The following is a 19,300-nucleotide window of genomic DNA, read 5'->3' as shown; positions in this document are numbered from 1 at the left end:
TTTAATATTTTCCCAAAGTTTTAAAAGTAAGTAATTGATCTACAATTTGAATATCTTACTGAATTTTGAAGGCAAATTTCTCAGAGTCCATTGTTTGGACTGTTTGCGACCGAGACTATCGCGATGGGGAGATCAAATCGCCGTTATTCGAATCAATCTGACACTTCACGGGACCCCTACTGTAAACGTCGCCGCAGCTTCAGTCATGGTCGGAAACGGGATCGAAGTCCGAGGGACAGATATGCCAAGAATGACAACTCTCCTAACTGCCACCGTTATCATCGTGAGTCACTCTATTACTTTGGAAGAAGTCTTGGGTAAGTTTAAAGATTTCAAATTTGAAGGTACATTTTAATATTTTCCCAAAGTTACTAATTGATCTACAATTTGAATATCTTGCTGAATTTTGAAGGCAAATTTATCAGAGTCCATTGTTTGGGTTGTTTGCAACCGAGACTATCGCGATGGGGAGATCAAATCGCCGTATGATTCAAAACTTCACGGGACCCCTCCTGTAAACGTCGCCGCAGCTCCAGTCATGGTCGAAAACGGGATCGAAGTCCGATGGACAGATATGCTAAGAATGCGACTCTCCTAACCGCCACCGTTATCGTCGTGATTCACTCGATTACTCTGGAAGAAGTCTTGGATAAGTTTAAAGATTTCAAATTTGAAGGTACATTTTAATATTTTCTCAAAGTTTTAAAAATAATTGATCTACAATTTGAATATCTTACTGAATATTGAAGGCAAATTTCTCAGAGTCCATTGTTTGGGCTGTTTGCGACCGAGACTATCGCGATGAGGAGATCAAATCGCCGTTATTCGAATGAATCTGACACTTCACGGGACCCCTCCTGTAAACGTCGACGCAGCTCCAGTCATGGTCGGAAACGGGATTGATGTCCGAGGGACAGATGCCAAGAATGACGACTCTCTTAACCGCCGCCGTTATCGTCGTGATTCACTCGATTACTCTGGAAGAAGTCTTGGGCAAGAACTCCTAAGATCAAATAGAGAATTAGGTTATAATAGTACTTGTAGAAATCGTGATACGCCGTATCTTGATCAAGAATATCGCTAAGGACGAACGAGGAGGAATCGGACGAGGAATTAAAGGGTTTGAGGTTTAAAGAATTCCGGAGAATGAAAGGCCAAAAATTGAGGAAGATGTTCATGACAAATATGGAATTGTACGCCTAGCCCTCCCAGAGGGAGGGCAAGAAGAAGAAGGATAATAACTCATCAGGTAGTGAATCTGATTCAGAGTCCTATATTTCTCTATCTGAATCAGATGATTCCCGTAGAAACAGAGAATCAGATACTAATAGTGATTCAGACAAGTCAAGTGACGATAGAAGAAGAAGGAGGAAGACGACTACAAGCAGAAGAAGTTGCAAAAGTTGCAAGCAGAGAAAGGGCAGAAGAAGTAAAAAGAGAAGGTCTAGTAGTGGAAATGAAAGTGATGAATCTGATGCTAGTGAATCTTCAAAAGGTCTCATTAATACAAAGAAATCTGAAAATGATGAGACAAAGGAAGACAAATCTCTAGTGCATGATGCATGATGAAATCAACAGTGAGATGAACCAAGAACTATTAAAATTTAAGGAAATGATGGAATCCCGAAAAAAATCTACTCTGGAAGATGAAGCTCCGGTGGGGCCTCAGCCTCTACCTAGGGCTGAAGGACATATAAGCTACAGAGGAGCACTTCGGCCTGGTGAAGGTGATGCCATTGCACAATATGTTCAACAGGGAAAGCAAAGGATAAGTGGTTCTTTGCAAAGGATATTCAGAAATTTGAGACGCTTGGTTATGTGATGAGTGATAGCCAGCACCAAAGGATGAATGTCATTCGTATCAAGAAGGAAAACCAGGTTTACAATGCAGAAGATAAACGTGCTCTGGCCATGTTCAATTACGAGGAGAAATCAAATCGAGAGCAGAAGGTTATGGTGGACTTAAAGAGGCTGGTGGATCGTCACATTGGGCAGGACACTGGTTCCTCTCACGACCCTTTTGGTGGTGGGGATACTTAGCAATCATGCATTTTGGTATTCATAAACAAAATTTAAAATAAAAATATGCTTTTGTTGTTCAGTAGAGATACTCATTTGTATTCATTTTGAGAGTTGTCTGTACTGCTGAGACTGAACTAATTACAATTGGTTTCTTAATCCTCTACATATCTTCCAATAAACTCAGAACAAAACTTGATTTGCCTACTATTGATAATTCTCGTGAATAACCAATAAACTCTGACCAATTGTATCAACATGTAAGAACCATTTTTAAGGCTTCTTTCTTTATCTGGTTAGAGTTCCATACCTAGGGCTTAGATCCTTTTTTTGATATTCATTCAGAGCAATGGGGGATTGTGTGTATCGATGTTGTGCTTAAACTATTCTAAGGATTTCCGGGGAAAGGGCAGTTATTCTTCATTCTTCAACAATTAATCAATCATCTTCCTCACATTTCAAAAATAAGCTAAATCATGATATGTTTGACAAAAATAAAAATGACAGATAGATGGTGTTGAATAACTAGTCTTAATGTTACAATTACACAACTGAAAAGCTGTCAGCAATGTAACATCCACAACAACATAAAAGAAGTTAAGGTGTAGTTTGCATTTGCCACTCTTAGAATTTATCACTGAAGAGACAAGAAGCATAGTGTTTGTTCTTCTTCTACTATAATGTTGGAAAGAAATGGTACCTCTCCTGTAGGGTCATCCTTTTGGGGCAGGCATCAGTCTAAGCATTTCCTCTGAACCATGACCATGATAGCCAGATTCACGAGCTGTCTCTTCTGCTAACAAGGATTGCAAGTCACTACCATTTGCTAAGCTATTGAACTCAACTGCTTTCGATGGAAGTGCAGGATACTTCCTCTGGCAGAAAGTCATCAATCTCTTAACAGATTGCAGGTACTTACGAGTTGTTTCATCGTTCATGATATGGGCAACACTATTTGTGTAAATCTTCTCGCGGGCTGAACGTTCGTGAATACCAACCATAGTCACTCCAATTGGCCAAGGTGCATTTCCAATCGCCATTTTTATGTATTGATCCATTGCAGCCAGGTAATCTCTTTTCATGCAGCATTTTACCACCACTATCAATGCCCGACGAATATCTTCTGGAAGAATCTGTCAGTCAATCAGTCAGTCAGTAGTATCAAGATCATTGAGTGAGTGAGTGAGTGAATATCAACTTAAAACTGAATATAGGAAATTTATTTACCTTCTTCCTGCAGAATTTGAACAGGGGATGCAAATACCTAGCACACTGCTTGAATGTGGCAACAATCGATTTCCCTTTGGCTGTCCTCTTCTCTGTCTCGCCCATCTCATCAAGCTCCTGCTTCCACTCATTCAATAGCCTCTTGAAGAAGACGAGGATTTTGTCTAGGTCACATAATTCCTCAAAATTCGTCTTCATTCGCTTCAAATCCTGGTCGTGATCAGCACCTGAGGAACCAGCATCTCCACTCAAGTTCCCATCGCCACCGTCCATTTCCTTGTCCTCGGATCTATCCTCCTTTGTTGCCTTCCTCTTCCTATCAGTTGAAATTCCAGATTTCTGTCGGTTCTTCAACTCAACAATATCTCGAAGGAAGTCATTAGTCTGACCCTCCGTCATGTCGCTGTCATCAATCTCAAAAAGACCGTTTTTCAACACATACTTGAGCCGATCGAGCCTCGCGTCATCATCTTCTCCAAAGAGCGTTATCGGAAGTTTCAGCAACCGCAGGCGGCGTATTACGTCTTGCCTCGGAAGGTTAAGATCGTCAATTTTTTGTTCGTCGGCTAGGGTTTTGGAAGAGGAAGCGCTCATCACAGAATCGGGCTTCGAATTGGAGGTTTCGATCTTGGAATTAGGGTTTGAAGAAGAGTCAGAAGAAAATCCGTTGCGTTGGTCGGTCTGTTGCCGCTGCTGTTGCTGCTTAAGGGATTTGGCTTCCATCTCACGCTTCTCTTCCTCTCGAATCTTCTGGATCCGTTTCTGTTCGATTTCGGAGCGCTTGAATATCTTCCTTCCACCGACGTCTTCGGCCAAGCTCTTTCTCTTCTTCATCATCTCTTGTTTCAGGATATCCATGGTCGATTTGCCAAGCTCTTTCAATTCTCTTTCTTCCCTATCGCATTAGCAGAAGAGAGAACCCTTATATTTACGCTCAACCCGAACCGGAATAGCGGCCCACCGGTCTAAAATTATAGAATAGCGGCCCGCCGGTCTAAAATTATAGAATACAGGCTGTTTGGCTCCAATTTAGGGTTTAGCACTGAATCGCAATTTGCAAGGCGTGGAGTGAGAAAGAGAGAGAGATGACGACGATTCGGAGATTTTGCTGCAATGATCTCCTTCGATTCACATCCGTGAATCTTGACCACCTCACTGAAACGGTGAAATTTCTCATCCATCCGTTTTTCTTTTGGTTTATCATTACCAGGTTTGAAGATGGCGACGAAATTTTGTCAGATTATCAATCGGTTTCATGTGTTTGATTGCAGTTCAATATGTCTTTCTATATGACGTATCTAGCGAGATGGCCTGACTATTTCCATGTCGCTGAGGCTCCTGGAAATCGAATCATGGGTTACAGTACGTTTTTCTTCTTCCATTATTATTTTTTCCAATAAAGAAGAATCAACTCTAATTTCGAGTGACTTTGAAGTTAATTGACTTTTATGCTTTTTCAATTTATATGGGTTGAACCTGAACTGTAGAAATGAGTGTTCTTTGGAACTTAATGTGGCCTCTAATTTTCTGTTGAATCCATCTATCCTTGTTTATTTGTGTAGTAATGGGAAAGGTTGAAGGGCAGGGAGAGAATTGGCATGGCCATGTAACTGCAGTGACTGTGGCTCCTGAATATCGCAGACAGCAGTTAGCGAAAAAGCTAATGAACATACTCGAAGACATAAGTGATAAAATGTAAATCACACACATGATACTTGAACTATGGCTCTGTTGTAGTTAATTGTATATTGAAATTCTTGTTTGAAGTGGCTGCTAGCTACCATTTAATAAGATGGATGAACTTTTTTGCCCTCTTTTCGCAGAGACAAGGCTTTCTTTGTTGACCTTTTTGTGCGGGCATCAAATATGCCAGCCATAAAGATGTACGAGAAGGTAAAACTGTTTCTTCTGTATCAAAATTCATCTTCATTTTAGACTCTCTCTATTTTTTACAGGAATTTTGAATTATGATCCTTTAATTTTGTCTTCTCAGCTTGATTATATAATCTATAGAAGGGTGCTTCGGTATTATTCTGGAGAGGAAGACGGGTTAGGTGAGAGTGTTCTTCTATACATATTACATACATACATAAATAAACTAAAAAGTTCAGTAAGCTTTCTTTATATTGATCAGTTCGATTTTGCATGTTGTTTTCATGCCAACACCAGATATGAGAAAAGCATTGTCCCGGGATGTTGAAAAGAAATCTGTTATCCCTCTCAAAAGGCCCGTTACTCCTGATGAATTGGAGTACGACTGAAAGAATTCTGCTACTGAAATGGAAGACGGAGATATAGTTCTTCTAATGTCGGGCACTTGAATTTGCTGCAATGTTACTTAAAGGTTTACATTTGTTTGTTTAGAAATAACACTATTATATTTGACCTTTATCTGTAGAGTTAATTGATTCAGTGGAATTCCAACTACAACACCTATTTACTTTCTTATTACATTATCACAATTTACTTTTAAAAAAGTGAGACATTTATTGTATGATGTTATTTCTAGTTCCTAGTAAAGTATAATAACCCTAATCATATGAAAATAAGACTCAACATATTATTTCAGACAAACTAGCAAATTATTATGTGTCATGTCTCTCTTGATGACAGGTTTTAATCATGCTGATAAATGCTTTAAGCTGAACATATTATTTCAGACAAACTAATATGTGTCACGTTTCTTGATGATAGATTTTAGAGTTCCACATTGTAATATTGCTTTCAAAACCAAACTTGTTACTGTTTCATTCATTTCCATATTATGCTGACTATAAAATTTAAAGTGATCCTCTCTTCTAGCTTAGTGGCAACAAGAGGTGGATATCCCCTAGGCCTCCATGAGGTCCTGGGTTCGAGCCCGTCAGGCGGCAAGTACTGCGCTTGGTTAATTGGTTAAGTATGTTTGCGGGCTATGTACTTAACCCGCGGGGATTAGTCGCACTCCATAGGAGCTGCGGAACCCAGCGTTCTTAAAAAAAAAAAAAAAAAAAAAAAAAAAAAAAAAAAAAATTTAAAGTGAAAATAAAAATAAAAAATATCGACCACAGTGGGAGTCGAACCCACGACCTTCTGATCCGAAGTCAGACGCGCTAATCCACTGCGCTATGCGGTCAAGTTGTTAACAATCCAACAATTTATTTACATCAATCTAAAAAGCATGCAGTCAAAAAATATATAATAAAGCCAATAACATAAATTCAAATTAACACTGAATTTTGCTTTTATACATCTTATTTTGCAAAAAACAATATTAATTATAGATAGTAATTGATCATGAATTACAATGAAAATGAATGAATTAATATCAAATGACTCCATCAAATAGTACTTTGGCTATATGAGAATTTATAGTAGAATTGTTGAAGTATGAAGCATAATAGAAAGTCTTCACCACTGTTAGAAAAGTCTGCTTGATCTCACGGTCAATATCATCTGATGATGGGGATGATAGCACTAGTTGAAGCAGTTCTTGCATGTCCAATTCAATTTTACTCATAATTGCCACTAACCCACTATCACCATTTGCCTAAAACAAATGTAAATTCAAATAATTCATTATCAAAACATGTTCTTCACAATTTACTTTCAAAACTCAAAATTGGTATAGAAATACCTCATTGTTGGGATGCACACGAAGCGAGTAAGAGAGTCTGTTTGAAAGGTCAAAGAGTCGTGTGTATAAAGGACTTGACATTAGATTGGAACGGCCAGCACACGTATTTATGGTGCGGACTATTAGGCCAGCTTCACCGCCTTCCTTCCATGTCATCATCCAGGTCACCCACTTGACATAAAACTATATATTAGTATGGACCAATTAATTAATGGCCATATGGTCACCAAGAAATGATTCATAACTCACATAATTTTGTAGTTGATGTTGAATATCTCTACCATGATCTAAGAGTGCGTCCATCGAGATCTGGTTTAATGTTTGTACAAGTGTTACCACAAGTCCTTCTGTCTGTGTCCTTGTTTTGTGTCTATATAAACATTTATAAGGTAATGTTATAAACTATACAATATTGATTTCGTTAATTATAAACTAACAAAAAAAATCAAATAATTTTGAAATATTATTACAAGACCAGGAAATTAAGCTTGTTAGTTTAGGTTGATTAAGTTAAATTTTAATTTGTTTAGCATACCTTATGTCATTAATATGCTGGGAGCTAGTTCTAGCTTGAAATTCCTCAATGAAATCACGTACAATATCATTTGAAATTCCTTGTTCGTCGAAGAACCCAACTATCGTCTCAATCAGTATGGTAGTTTTAGCCCACGCTAACCTCTCTATAGACCGTTCTGGCTCAAAAATAGATGCGGCAGCCAAATAATAAGCTTTAAGGATTCCTTTTTTGCTCATTCCATATTGGCTAAGATTGTTTTCAATGGACCATCTGTTACATTACATATGCATGTACACAATAATGAGTGAAGAAAAACATTTTCTTCACACAATGCAATTAATCATGCATGGCCTTATATTGAATAATTTGAATCACTTTGAGAATTAGTAACTCACTTTTGAATGATGTCCCACTCCAGCCGGTGCAATGCTTGGCAATTGTTGTAATCCAAATTTGCAAGCTCAAGATATAGGTTATTGTTAACCAATGGCATTCTTCAATAAAATGAAAACAAAAACATGTCTGTTTTAATTTTGCAAGCCCAATATATATTAGGTTATCTGGATTCAAAGAAGAAGGCTAAGTACCTGTACAAGGTCTTGCCAATCCAAACATCATTTTCACCACCATAATGTTCCAAGTAGAATCTGGTCTCCAAGCGGGGCAAGCTAGCATACCATGGCACATCTAGGGCATACTTCACCTGTTCAATTTAATTAATTGTATACAACATCTCTGTTTTAATTTCTTTGAACTTCATAAACATGAACAAATAAGAACAAATACCTCAGCAGGCAGGTCTTTGGTAATGATCCATTTATCAAAGATCTGATTTGCCGCTTGTTTTTCTGTCAAGAATTTTAATGAGAACTTTTTGGCATCCTCCAGGAGATGTTCTCCTGGGAATACAACTTGTGAAGCTCTATAAAGGTTAAGCATTCCCGTTACTGCTTGTGTGGATTGCCCTACAAAGCAGTAGAACTCACCATCATTCTCAAAGCTCTTGAACACATCTGTTAAAGAGACAGAAAGATTGATCCATAATATATCATAACTAAGGAAGTTCTTGGGAAATTAATTCATCCAGTTTGAAGAAGAAAATTAACTAACCACTTGAGACATCATGACCATGTAATCTTAAGACCCTAAATCCCATGGCTGTATCATCAATATCCTGAACCTTTGAATTTCTTGCCCAACATATTCCATCCTTGGTCCAGTACCTGTTTGATCCCTCACAAATACAATTCATAAGATCAATTATTCAACTGTAATAAATACCAATTATTAGTACTTGTTAGACATATATATACCTATGAACATACTCCAAACATTGTTTAATCTCAGCTTGGAAATACCGGGATATTCCAAGGCGTTCTAGCCGATCAGTCATCCAAATACGTTCGAACAAGTCAAGTGGATAACTAATGGGGACTTGAAAACAAGAGAAGACAAGGATTAGTCAAAATAACTGAAAATTTGTGTTTGTGTTTGTGGAGTGTTTTTCCACCCACCTGCCCCATTGAATTTGCTGACAATTCTCTGAAGATACGCCAAGCAATTGGAATCTTTCGTCTGAGAGAGAGCAAAGGCAGTGGAGGCCGGGGAGAACAAGAATGATCCATCTTGGGACTGAAGTTTAAGTAGTTTTTCCCAATTCAAATCTGACATTCCTTCTAAGCTATAAAGTAGGGTTGTGGGAACTTGATGCATTATGTCTTTGGGTATCCTATAATAGTTTAGAGAACACCCAAATGAATAGCTAGAAGAACTTGTGATGAGATGTATTTTATTTCATGTTTATCACCTTTTGAGCTTTAGGTTTCTTCTCGAATAGATCTCTTGCAAAAATGGTGAATCATTAGAGACTTCAATACCAACATTTCTTGCTAACTCAATTAAGGATGGAAAAGCCACTTCAAACCCGATAGGCATGTGCTCTGCATTTTCTTCTGCAAGCTTGTTTATGTTCTCTCTTATGAACATCATTCCTATATTCACCCACCACGCACACAAAAAAAATGAAAATTGTAGAATTCATTTTAATTAAATTCACACAACTATATTGGTATAGTTGTTATGTTTATTTTTTTTGAAAGGGTAAAACTATTTTTTTATCCACATTTTTTGGAAAGGTTGCAACACTTATGGTAGAGTCCTCTTGTTATGTTTATGTATTATAATTATTTAAACCTTGTTCGCATTTATTTGGGTGGATGTTCCAATGTTTCATCGCGACCACGCATGCGAGCGTGTTGAGCATTCGATCGTGTAATTCAAATATCAAACGGTCGCCCCATGATCCGTCGTTGAGCTGATGATCAACAATCCATTGAAGAGATGAAGGAAACTGAGGGCCACCTCCATTACCGTCTATGTTCTCTACAAGGGCAACCCATGCGGTGTCATAGGCAGACACACTTATTTCTCCATCATCCATGGAACTCAACATTAATCGGATGGTCTGAATATACTGCCAAATCTTTTTCAACCCAACCACCTAATTATAACCAAAACCATGGATCACCAATTGATTAACTTATATACATAGTAAGCTATATATGCAATTATCATTGAATTGGTAAATGTGAATGAAGCAGACCTCATCATGATCAGGAGCTTCTTGACCTAGAATTTGATCATGATCCCATAATTTTATCAATGTATGACCATTTTGGAAGACATCTTTATGCTCTGCAATTTCACATATTATACGACAATATTCATCACAATTTTACTTAGTACAAGCCGGGTTGGCCCAAAGAATTTATGCCCATGCAAATTCAAATTTTGGGTATTTGTAAGATTAAAATAAATATAATAATTATACATTTTATCAAAAATATATTATATATATAATAATATTAAATAGTATAAAAAATATTTCAAAATATATATTAACGTATAATAAGTAATTTTTTATAATTTTAACTTTTCTCTATCGAAATATTGTCTTTAAATTATTAAGCTCTTAAATTAATTTATCACCAAAAATGTCTATTTCAAAAATGTACCTGTCTCAAAAATGTATTCACCATATGTAAATAATATATTATATTAAAGTGTTATTAATACAAGGTAGGCTGTGTTCAATTTTTTTTTCTAATTTACTACAATTCTTCAAGAATTTCTCTTTACTAACATTTTTGAATTTTCCCTTGAATAAAAATTCAAAGAGTTCTTCATATAGTTCAAATTGCTCGAATCGATCCCGAAGCCCGGAAATAAATTTAAGGGCATTAAAATGTAACCTCAAATATGATTTTTACAATCTTTGTAAACTTGAAGATGATTTTTAATTTCTATAATAGTACTGTTAGATTTATGATAAACAAATTAAAAATATTAGAGATAGAAAGGGCTCAACAAAGTGGGCTTATTGGGGGTTAATTGCAATTTGGGATCTCTTTTTTTGAATATCACAATTTGGGGTTTCTTATTGAAGGTCAAATGCAATTTAAGACCTCTTTTTTCGAACCTTACAATTTGAAGCTCCTTATTAAGATCAATTGCAATTTGAGACCTCTTTTTTTTAGCCTCACAATTTGGGGCTCCACATTGTTAGGTTTGCAAAAAATAGAGTTTTTCCCTAACAGACATGGATGTCCGTCAATTTTTTTATTACGCGACCTTTATATTAAAAAATCAATAGTGACACATAATTCTAAATGACTTAAGTCCGACTCAACTTCATTTCATCACTAGGTGAAGAGGAGAAGAGTTAGGGTAGGGTGAGGGTAGTCGAGCGTCGCGAGGTGAAGGGTAAAAGAGTCAAACTAGGGTCAAATGAATGGAGTCAGTGATAAAGTTTAATTTGAGTTTGGATGGATGTAAGATTTTATTTTTCATTTTTTTGTTTCTAATAAATTAAATTTTATTTTAAAAAATATATGGCATTTAGAAGTACATGTCACTATTAAAAAATATGTGGCATCCATATATTTAACTAACAAGATTTTTTATTTTCTAATTAGTTTCTCATATTACTAATCTATCATTTTATCCCTCGGCAAACAAATCACAAATCTCTTATCAATGACAAACCAATGTTACCGATCTCTTATCCCTCGGTAAACCAACCACAAATCTTAATCATACTTTCACACATCTTATTCCTCGACAAACCAATCACCAATCTCATGGCCTCACAATCATTTGTTATCGACCTCTCACACACTTTTACACGTCTCTTATATCTCGACAAACCACACCCCAATATCAATCGACATCTAATATCGTGCCATTGTGATCATTTGTTATTAACTTCTTATTCCTCGCTAAACCAACCACCAATCTCAATCACACTTTCACACGCTTCTTATCTCTAGATAAACCAACCATTAATCTATATCTAATCTTTCAACAAAGTAATCACCAAAATCTCAATCAAGCTTTAATCTTGTGACATCATACTTTGGTCAATCAAATATATGATTCATATATTTTAACCATATCTCATTTGTTATCGGCCTCTCCACACATATAGTTTACTTAAATTTACATTTGCCAAAATTCAAACTCTTGTCTCGTGTGTGGAAGATGATCACTTTAACTATTAAACCGCTTATGATTGACGTGTTTTATTTATAATTTTGTGTATGCATGTTGTTGTATATTTTGTATCTAATAAAATTCCAAAATTTTATATAAATTCAACAATAACATTGGACCTTTTATTAATAAGCTAAAATTATTTTTTCAATATAAAAAATATTATTTATCATTTTGTGTTAAATATAAAACGTAGATAAAAAAAAAAAATATATTTTAAACTATTTTTTAATATAAAAATATTATTTACCCGTCAATTATAAATTGTAGACATATAATCAAAAATAATATTTTATTTTTATTTAAATATATCACAAATTAAGTTTTAAATAGATTATAAATAATATATATTTTTTAAAATGGTCATATATATATATATATATATTTTTAAATTCTATACCCTTAATATGTTAATATAATTAGATTAATTTTTTATTCTTAAAATTTATTAAACTTTCAATTATTAATGTTTCATTTATTAGTTAAAAGATAAAAATAAGAAAATGAATAAAAAAATAGTGTAGAATTATTGATATATAAATATTTATTAAAACAATTTTGTTAAAGGAGATTTATTATTTTAATATAATTAAATTAAAATTTTATTCTTAAAATTTATTAAATTTTGAATTGTGAATATTTATTATATATTTTATTTATTAGTTATAAAGAGAAATGAATAGTTTTATTTGTTTTCTTATTTAAACCGACTCATGATTTTTTTGATACATACGGGTCGTATCTATTTACTCTCACACCAAGATCCAAATTAAATACGTGTTTATATATATATATATATAATTAACATATTATACGTAAATAAATATATAAAGAATATAATATTATAAGATAAAATAAATTTTTTATATAATATATAATATATAATTAATAATATTATATATTAAAAATTTAGACCTTTCTTCGGTTAGCCAGGTATGAAATGAAACGATCAATCAATTTTTCATTCCATAGCTAAATGTTTTTCGTAAATAACCGTCGAATGTATAATACCTCATGTAAAAAAATAAAAAGGAAGTAAATTTCCAGGAATAAACCCGGTTCACAAAAATAAAATATTATGAGTTTCTAGATTTTACCTTCATTATGAGATGTAGATAGACATTTGCATAGAAATTTAACACTAAATTGATGACCCTCTTCTTTTCTCCCAACATTTGTGCCACCTATATATATAACATATGACACAATAATTGGTTCTTTTAAAAGATAAAATATATTCCCTGCGCAAAATGAATGTAGATATTAAGGAAGAACAATATTCCCAAGATTTGAGACCAAATTTAATTTGGACCTATTATGATCCAAATTTTGAGTCTTGCAAAAGGGGATTAATTAAGTAGACTTAATAAAAGGAGGCAAAATAATCAAATTGATGAAAGTTGTTGTTCAATCAATTACTAATAAAATATATTAAAAAATGTCTTACGAGGGCATAGCTTCCATGGTGATTTCACAGTAAAAGATGAGGCAACACAGTCCGATAAGAAAGGAGGAGAGGACATATACATTATATGAAGAACAGAATGGAGAATATTGAAATTAGATAAGTACGTAAGTGGGAGAGATGCTTATGCTTAAGATAAAATGAAGAGTACTATATATATATATATATATAATAGAAAGAGAAGTTGACTTTTAATAACATGACGTTAAAACAAACAAGTAATAAAGAAGAGGAATTATGAGAGTACTTTAATTATATGGTCAGTCCTCCAAGTTCATGGAAAATAATGGCATTATAATTATTTATAATTGTAGTATAGTTTTATTGGATTATTTGAATAATTTTTGAATTGTTTTTTGAAGTTGACTTTTAATAAATGACTAGATCAAACAAACAAGTAATTAAGAATTGAGGAATTATGAGAGTACTTTATATGGTCGTGCTTTAGGTTAGGCAGACGAGAACATGAGAGGTTGGTGTTTTTGGTCGTTTTCGATTCCAGATTCCTTCACCGGTGCAAATAGAATCTAACCTAATTAATAACACAGTACTAGTACAATCCAACTAAAAAATGATTATTAATTTAACGAGTTACAACAAACCAAAATCTAAATGAACTTAAAACTTTTTTAAAATTTTTTTTTTTGAAAACGAGGACTTTGATATTTTTCCTTTCGACATCTTTCAAATGATGCTAGGAATGTGATCGAACCTCTGTGAAGAGCCCAGCTACATCAACGACGAAGTTATAGCATATATACCTGAAATGAAAATTTTCAAAATTTTGAATTTGGGAGTTTCAACATTTGCTTTGTTTCAATTAATAAAAAACAATCCAGACAAATTACATTAGTTGTTTAGAACTAAGCCAAAGCACAAGAATGGTCAATAACAAGCTAAAATATGTTATTGACTAATTAATCTAAATAAATTAATCTAATTAAGTAAGTAAAACTAATTAACTAATTTATAGATAAAAACATTTATTTTACTTTTTTATTTAATATTCAACATAATTTTAATTAATTAAAAACATCTAAAATATACCAATTATAACTTAGTTTAATTATTACCTTATTTTTTTTAAATTTAAAATTATTTATTCTTGAAATTTTAATTGCTTCAAAAATAATTACTCGTTTAATAATATGTTCAATAAACTTATATGAATTTCAAAATGATAATAGACTCGAAATTTTTAAGAGGACAATCTATAAAATTGGACATTGAAAAATAGTATCTGAGAAAAAAAGTGAGTATCCAAGGGATTGAACCCTGAACCCGGACTACTCAGCCTCGGGTCAAGCAAGGCGCTTTGAGAGTTTCCCGAACCTGTTCTCGTCTCCCAACCAACCACCAAGCCTCTCTAACCTCCTACTGCCTACAGATTTGTCCGAACCTCAGCCCAAACCACCACATCACTCAGATTATGCCCCAGCCTAGCATCAGGCCTATGCTCAAGTCTAGCTTAAGACCATCTTGTTTCTCAACTTTCAATTTTAATACATTTTCTATATTTTGATGCCTAAATGATTTTTATTAAATTCCAAAAAAATAAAAAATGGTTTTCAATATTTTTCTTGATATAAGCATATTATCCCTTGAGTTCTATAACTTAGAAAAATATAAAGAAAATTCTTGCATAATCTTTATAATATTCTTTACCATTTTTCTTACAATTTCTATTTTGTCCATGTAATATTAGAATTAAGTTTCAACATTGGACCTATATAATAGGTTTTAAATTATTATTTTAGTGTAAAATTTTATTTCAATTATACAAAATTAACATTTTCATAGTAGAGAGTAGGTGAGACATACGTTTAACCAAACCAAACACTGAATTTAAAATATGTATATATATATAATTATTATGTCATAATTTTTAAATAATAAATTAGGTGACGACTATCAAATTAGAACGAAAAACAATTTCTGGTTAAAACAATTTTATGCAGATTTTAAAGCATACAACAAGAAAAAAAATATATAATAAAGCCAATAACATAAATTAAAATTAACATTGAACTTTGCTTGTATACATCTTATTGTTGCTTTTAAAATATATAATAAAACCAATAACATAAATTAAAATTAACATTGAACTTTGCTTGTATACATCTTATTGTGCAAAAGCAATATTAGTTATAGATAGTAGTTGATCATGAATTACAATGAAAAATAATTAATTAATATCAAATGACTCCATCAAATAGTACTTTGGCTATATGAGAATTGATAGTAGCATTGTTGAAGTATGATGCATAATAGAAAGTCTTCACCACTGTTAGAAAAGTTTGCTTGATCTCACGGTCAATATCATCTGATGATGGGGATGATAGCACTAGCTGTAGCAGTTCTCGCATGTCCAATTCAATTTCACTCATACTTGCCACTAACCCACTATCACCATTTGCCTAAAACAAATGTAAATTCAAATAATTCAATTTCACAATTTACTTTCAAAACTCAAAGTAGGTATAGAAATACCTCATTGTTGGGATGCAAACGAAGCGAGTAAGAGAGTCTGTTTGAAAGGTCAAAGAGTCGTGTGTATAAAGGACTCGACATTAGATTGGAACGGCCAGCACACGTATTTATGGTGCGGACTATTAGGCCAGCTTCACCACCTTCCTTCCATGTCATCATCCACGTCACCCACTTCACATAAAATAAATGGTAGAGATTAATTAATCCCCAACTATATTTTAGTATGGACCAATTAATTATTGGCCATATGGTCACCAAGAAATTATTCATAACTCACATAATTGTGTAGTTGATGTTGAATATCTCTACCATGATCCAAGAGTGCGAACATCGAAATTCGGTTTAATGTTTGTACAAGTGTTACCGCAAGTCCTTCTGCTTGTCTCCTTGTTTTGTGTCTATGTTGACATTTATAAGGTAATGTTATAAACAATACAATATTTATTTTGTTATAAACTAACAAAATGTTATCAAATAATTTCAAAATATTATTACAAGACCAGGTAAGCTTGGTAGTTTAAATTAAATTTTAATTTGTTTAGCATACCTTAAGTTATTAATATGCTGGGAGGTAGTTCTAGCTTGAAATTCCTCAATGAAATCACGTACATCCTCATTTGAATTTCCTTGTTTGTCGAAGAACCCAACAATCGTCTCAATCAGGATGGTAGTTTTAGCCCATGCTAACCTCTCTATAGACCGTTCTGGCTCAAAAATAGATGCGGCAGCCAAATAATAAGCTTTAAGGATTCCTTTTTTGCTCATTCCATATTGGCTAAGATTGTTTTCAATGGACCATCTGTTACATTACATATGCATGCACACAATAATGAGTGAAGAAAAATAAAGAAATAAAAGAACTTCAAGAAAAACATTTTCTTCACACAAAGCAATTAATCATGCATGGCCTTATATTGAATAATTTGAATCTCTTTGAGAATTAGTATCTCACTTTTGAATGATGTCCCACTCCAGCCGGTGCAATGCTTGGCAATTGTTGTAATCCAATTTTGCAAGCTCAAGATATAGGTTATTGTTAACCAATGGCATTCTTCAATAAAATGAAAACAAAAACATGTCTGTTTTAATTTTGCAAGCTCAATATATATTATAAGGTTATCTGGATTCAAAGAAGAAGGCTAAGTACCTGTACAAGGTCTTGCCAATCCAAACATCATTTTCACCACCATAATGTTCCAAGTAGAATCTTGTCTCCAAGCGGGGCAAGCTAGCATACCATGGCACATCTAGGGCATACTTCACCTGTTCATTTTAATTAATTGTAAAAAACTTCTCTGTTTTAATTTATTTTAACTTCATAAACATGAACAAATAAGAACAAAAACCTCAGCAGGCAGGTCTTTGGTTATGATCCATTTATCAAAGATCTGATTTGTCGCTTGTTTTTCTGTCAAGAACTTTGATGAGAACTTCCTGGCATCCTCTAAGAGATGTTCTCCCGGGAATACAACTTGTGAAGCTCTATAAAGGTTAAGCATTCCAGTTACTGCTTGTGTGGATTGCCCCACAAAGCAGTAGAACTCACCATCATTCTCAAAATTCTTGAACACATCTGTTAAAGAGACAAGAGAAATTGATCCATGATAGGCTGTTTTTGGGAAATTAATTCATCCAGTTTGAAGAAGAAAATTAACTAACCACTTGAGACATCATGACCATGTAATCTTAAGACCCTAAATCCCATGGCTGTATCATCAATATCCTGAACCTTTGAGTTTCTTGCCCAACATATTCCATCCTTGGTCCAGTACCTGTTTGATCCCTCACAAATACAATAAGATCAATTATTCCACTGTAATAAATACCAATTATTAGTACTTGTTAGACATATATATACCTATGAACATACTCCAAACATTGTTTAATCTCAGCTTGGAAATACCGGGATATTCCAAGGCGTTCTAGCCGATCAGTCAACCAAATACGTTCGAACAAGTCAAGTGGATAACCATTGGGAACTGGAAAACAAGAGAAGACAAGGATTAGTCAAAATAACTGAAAATTCTTGTTTGTTTTTGTTAGTTCTTTTTCACCCACCTGCCCCATTGAACTTGTTGACCATTCTCTGAAGATACGCCAAGCAATTGGGATCTTTTGTCTGTGAGAGGGCAAATGCAGTTGAGGCTGGGGAGAACAAGAATGATCCATCTTGGGACTGAAGTTTAAGTAGCTTTTCCCAGTTCAAATCTGTAGGCATTCCTTCCAAGCTATAAAGTAGAGTTGAGGGAACTTCGTGCATTATGTCTTTGGGTATCCTATAATATATATATTTAAAAGTTTAAGAGTTTAGAAAACACCCAATTAAATGAATTGAAGAACTTGTGATCATGAGGTGATGTATTAATTTGAGTTCATGTTTATCACCTTTTGAGCTTTAGGTTTCTTCTCGAGTAAATCTCTTGCAAATATGGTGAATCATTAGAGACTTCAATACCAACATTTCTTGCTAACTCAATTAAGGATGGAAAAGCCACTTCAAATCCAATAGGCATGTGCTCTGCATTTTCTTCTGCAAGCTTGTTTATGTTCTCCCTTATGAAAGACATTCCTATGTTCACACAAATTGTAGAATATATTTTAATTTAATTCACACAATTGCTTGTTAATGTGGTACTCTTGTTATGTTTATGTGATATATTTATCTAAACCTTGTTCACATTTATTTGGGTGGATGTTCCAATGTTTCATCGCGACCACACATGCGAGTGTATTAAGCATTCGATCGTGTAATTCAAATATCAAACGGTCGCCCCATGACCCGTCATTGAGTTGATGATCAGCAATCCATTGAAGGGATGAAGGAAACTGAGGGCCACCACCATTACCTTCAATGTTCTCTACAAGGGCAACCCATGCAGTGTCATAGGCAGACGCACTTGTTTCCCCATCACCCATGGAACTCAACATTAATCGGATGACTTGAATATATTGCCAAATCTTTTCCGAGCCAACCACCTTATAACCAAAACCATCTATTACTAGTCAATTAACTTTTACATATATAGTAAGCTATATATATATATATATATATATATATATATATGCATTTATCATTGAAGTGGTAAATGTGAATGAAGCAAACCTCATCATGTTTGGGAGCTTCTTGACCCACAATTTGATTATCCCATAATTCTATCATTGGATGACCATTTTGGAAGACATCTTTATTCTCTGCAACTCACATATATTTATACAACAATTATCACAATTTTACTTAGTACTAAGTATAAAATGAAACTGTTAATCGATTTTTAAAGTACCCGGGAACAAACCCGGGTCACAAAAATTAACATAAAATGTTGTGTTTCTAGATTTTACCTTCTATTCGAGATCCAGATATACATTTGCATATATGTTTAACACTATATTGATGACCCTCTTGTTTTGTTCCAAC

General features: G+C 33.9%; 5 protein-coding genes and 1 non-coding gene across 6 annotated transcripts; 2 read left to right on the top strand and 4 right to left on the bottom strand.

Moving 5' to 3' along the window:
- Positions 1-1,418: 1,418 nt before the first annotated feature.
- On the top strand, positions 1,419-2,098 carry LOC124932941 (NKAP family protein-like). The gene is given in 2 exon segments (XM_047473655.1): positions 1,419-1,763; positions 1,766-2,098. Coding segments are annotated over 2 exon segments (483 nt in total). The 5' UTR covers positions 1,419-1,555; the 3' UTR covers positions 2,041-2,098.
- Positions 2,099-2,501: 403 nt separating this feature from the next.
- LOC124929342 (pre-mRNA-splicing factor 18) lies at positions 2,502-4,156 on the bottom strand. Its single transcript, XM_047469680.1, has 2 exons — positions 3,247-4,156; positions 2,502-3,152 (listed from the first exon to the last, which is right to left on the bottom strand). Exons 1-2 carry the CDS (start codon positions 4,102-4,104, stop codon positions 2,733-2,735), a joined length of 1,278 nt encoding a protein of 425 aa, XP_047325636.1. The 5' UTR covers positions 4,105-4,156; the 3' UTR covers positions 2,502-2,732.
- An 82-nt stretch (positions 4,157-4,238) lies between these two features.
- Positions 4,239-5,716, top strand: LOC124929343 (N-terminal acetyltransferase B complex catalytic subunit NAA20). The gene is made up of 6 exons (XM_047469681.1): positions 4,239-4,409; positions 4,518-4,608; positions 4,809-4,941; positions 5,070-5,139; positions 5,240-5,300; positions 5,416-5,716. The coding sequence occupies exons 1-6, from the start codon at positions 4,332-4,334 to the stop codon at positions 5,505-5,507; spliced, it is 525 nt and encodes a 174-aa protein (XP_047325637.1). The 5' UTR covers positions 4,239-4,331; the 3' UTR covers positions 5,508-5,716.
- A 571-nt stretch (positions 5,717-6,287) lies between these two features.
- TRNAR-UCG lies at positions 6,288-6,361 on the bottom strand. The gene has a single exon. It is a non-coding gene; the product is annotated as a tRNA-Arg (tRNA).
- Positions 6,362-6,437: 76 nt separating this feature from the next.
- LOC124929731 (ent-copalyl diphosphate synthase 1-like) lies at positions 6,438-13,453 on the bottom strand. The gene is made up of 14 exons (XM_047470125.1): positions 13,378-13,453; positions 9,982-10,073; positions 9,573-9,879; positions 9,187-9,370; positions 8,894-9,108; positions 8,693-8,813; positions 8,490-8,602; positions 8,166-8,392; positions 7,967-8,082; positions 7,775-7,873; positions 7,398-7,649; positions 7,112-7,220; positions 6,881-7,033; positions 6,438-6,775 (listed from the first exon to the last, which is right to left on the bottom strand). Exons 1-14 carry the CDS (start codon positions 13,451-13,453, stop codon positions 6,554-6,556), a joined length of 2,286 nt encoding a protein of 761 aa, XP_047326081.1. The 3' UTR covers positions 6,438-6,553.
- A 2,015-nt stretch (positions 13,454-15,468) lies between these two features.
- On the bottom strand, positions 15,469-19,068 carry LOC124929730 (ent-copalyl diphosphate synthase 1-like). The gene is made up of 13 exons (XM_047470124.1): positions 18,989-19,068; positions 18,555-18,861; positions 18,271-18,454; positions 17,944-18,161; positions 17,744-17,864; positions 17,545-17,657; positions 17,232-17,458; positions 17,033-17,148; positions 16,838-16,936; positions 16,433-16,684; positions 16,163-16,283; positions 15,886-16,056; positions 15,469-15,812 (listed from the first exon to the last, which is right to left on the bottom strand). Exons 1-13 carry the CDS (start codon positions 19,043-19,045, stop codon positions 15,591-15,593), a joined length of 2,208 nt encoding a protein of 735 aa, XP_047326080.1. The 5' UTR covers positions 19,046-19,068; the 3' UTR covers positions 15,469-15,590.
- Between the last annotated feature and the right edge of the window lie 232 nt (positions 19,069-19,300).

Source organism: Impatiens glandulifera, chromosome 3 (genome assembly GCF_907164915.1).
Source record: "Impatiens glandulifera chromosome 3, dImpGla2.1, whole genome shotgun sequence".
Classification (NCBI taxonomy): Eukaryota; Viridiplantae; Streptophyta; class Magnoliopsida; order Ericales; family Balsaminaceae; genus Impatiens; species Impatiens glandulifera.
This window is presented reverse-complemented; position numbering and strand designations above follow the sequence as displayed.